This window comes from Buceros rhinoceros, unplaced genomic scaffold (assembly GCF_000710305.1).
Source record: "Buceros rhinoceros silvestris isolate BGI_N320 unplaced genomic scaffold, ASM71030v1 scaffold20921, whole genome shotgun sequence".
Taxonomy (NCBI): Eukaryota; Metazoa; Chordata; class Aves; order Bucerotiformes; family Bucerotidae; genus Buceros; species Buceros rhinoceros.
Window position 1 is genome coordinate 24121 of NW_010393982.1, and position 521 is coordinate 24641.

Sequence of the window (521 nt, forward strand, 5' to 3'; positions counted from 1 at the left end):
GGAGCACTTTGTGTATGCAAGTGCCATATTTCAGCTCTCCGATGACAGTAACGCAGTGGAAGGGCAAGGAGGCCTCTCAGCAGCTGGCAATGTTTATTTGCAGGAGCCCGCGTGCTCTTTGCGCCAGCCATTTGTCACCACAAGAGCGAGGACCCCAGCTCGAATCTCAACAGGGTCCTGCAGAGCTGCTCGGTAACAGCCCCTCGCCATCGCCCGCCCAAGCTCAGGCAGAAACATGTGAACAGTCAACAACAAAATCATTACAACCATTCTGCTGGACGCAGGGCAGTGAGCGGGAGCAGAGTGGGGGGGTTAAGGTGCAGGCAGCTCTCGGGGAAGAAGCAATAACCTGGGCAGCTCCGCTGTCCCCACACACCAGCCCTGTACAGCGCCCAGTGCCGAGGGCTCGTCCCCACACCGAGGGCTCGTCCCCACACCGTTGTCGATCAGCTGCTGCGCAGGGCTGAGTCCCGGCAGAGCCCCACCGTGCCTGCGGGTGGACAGCACACCAGACCTGCCCC

General features: G+C 60.8%; 1 protein-coding gene across 1 annotated transcript in view; it reads right to left on the reverse strand.

Annotated features, from left to right (window-relative positions):
* KIZ (kizuna centrosomal protein) overlaps nt 1-521 on the reverse strand; it is a gene marked incomplete at its 5' end in the record, with an annotated part of 38935 nt that overhangs the window by 22467 nt on the left and 15947 nt on the right. Inside the window, 1 exon segment of the mRNA XM_010145103.1 lies at nt 388-490. Within this exon segment, the coding sequence (XP_010143405.1) occupies nt 388-490 (103 nt within the window).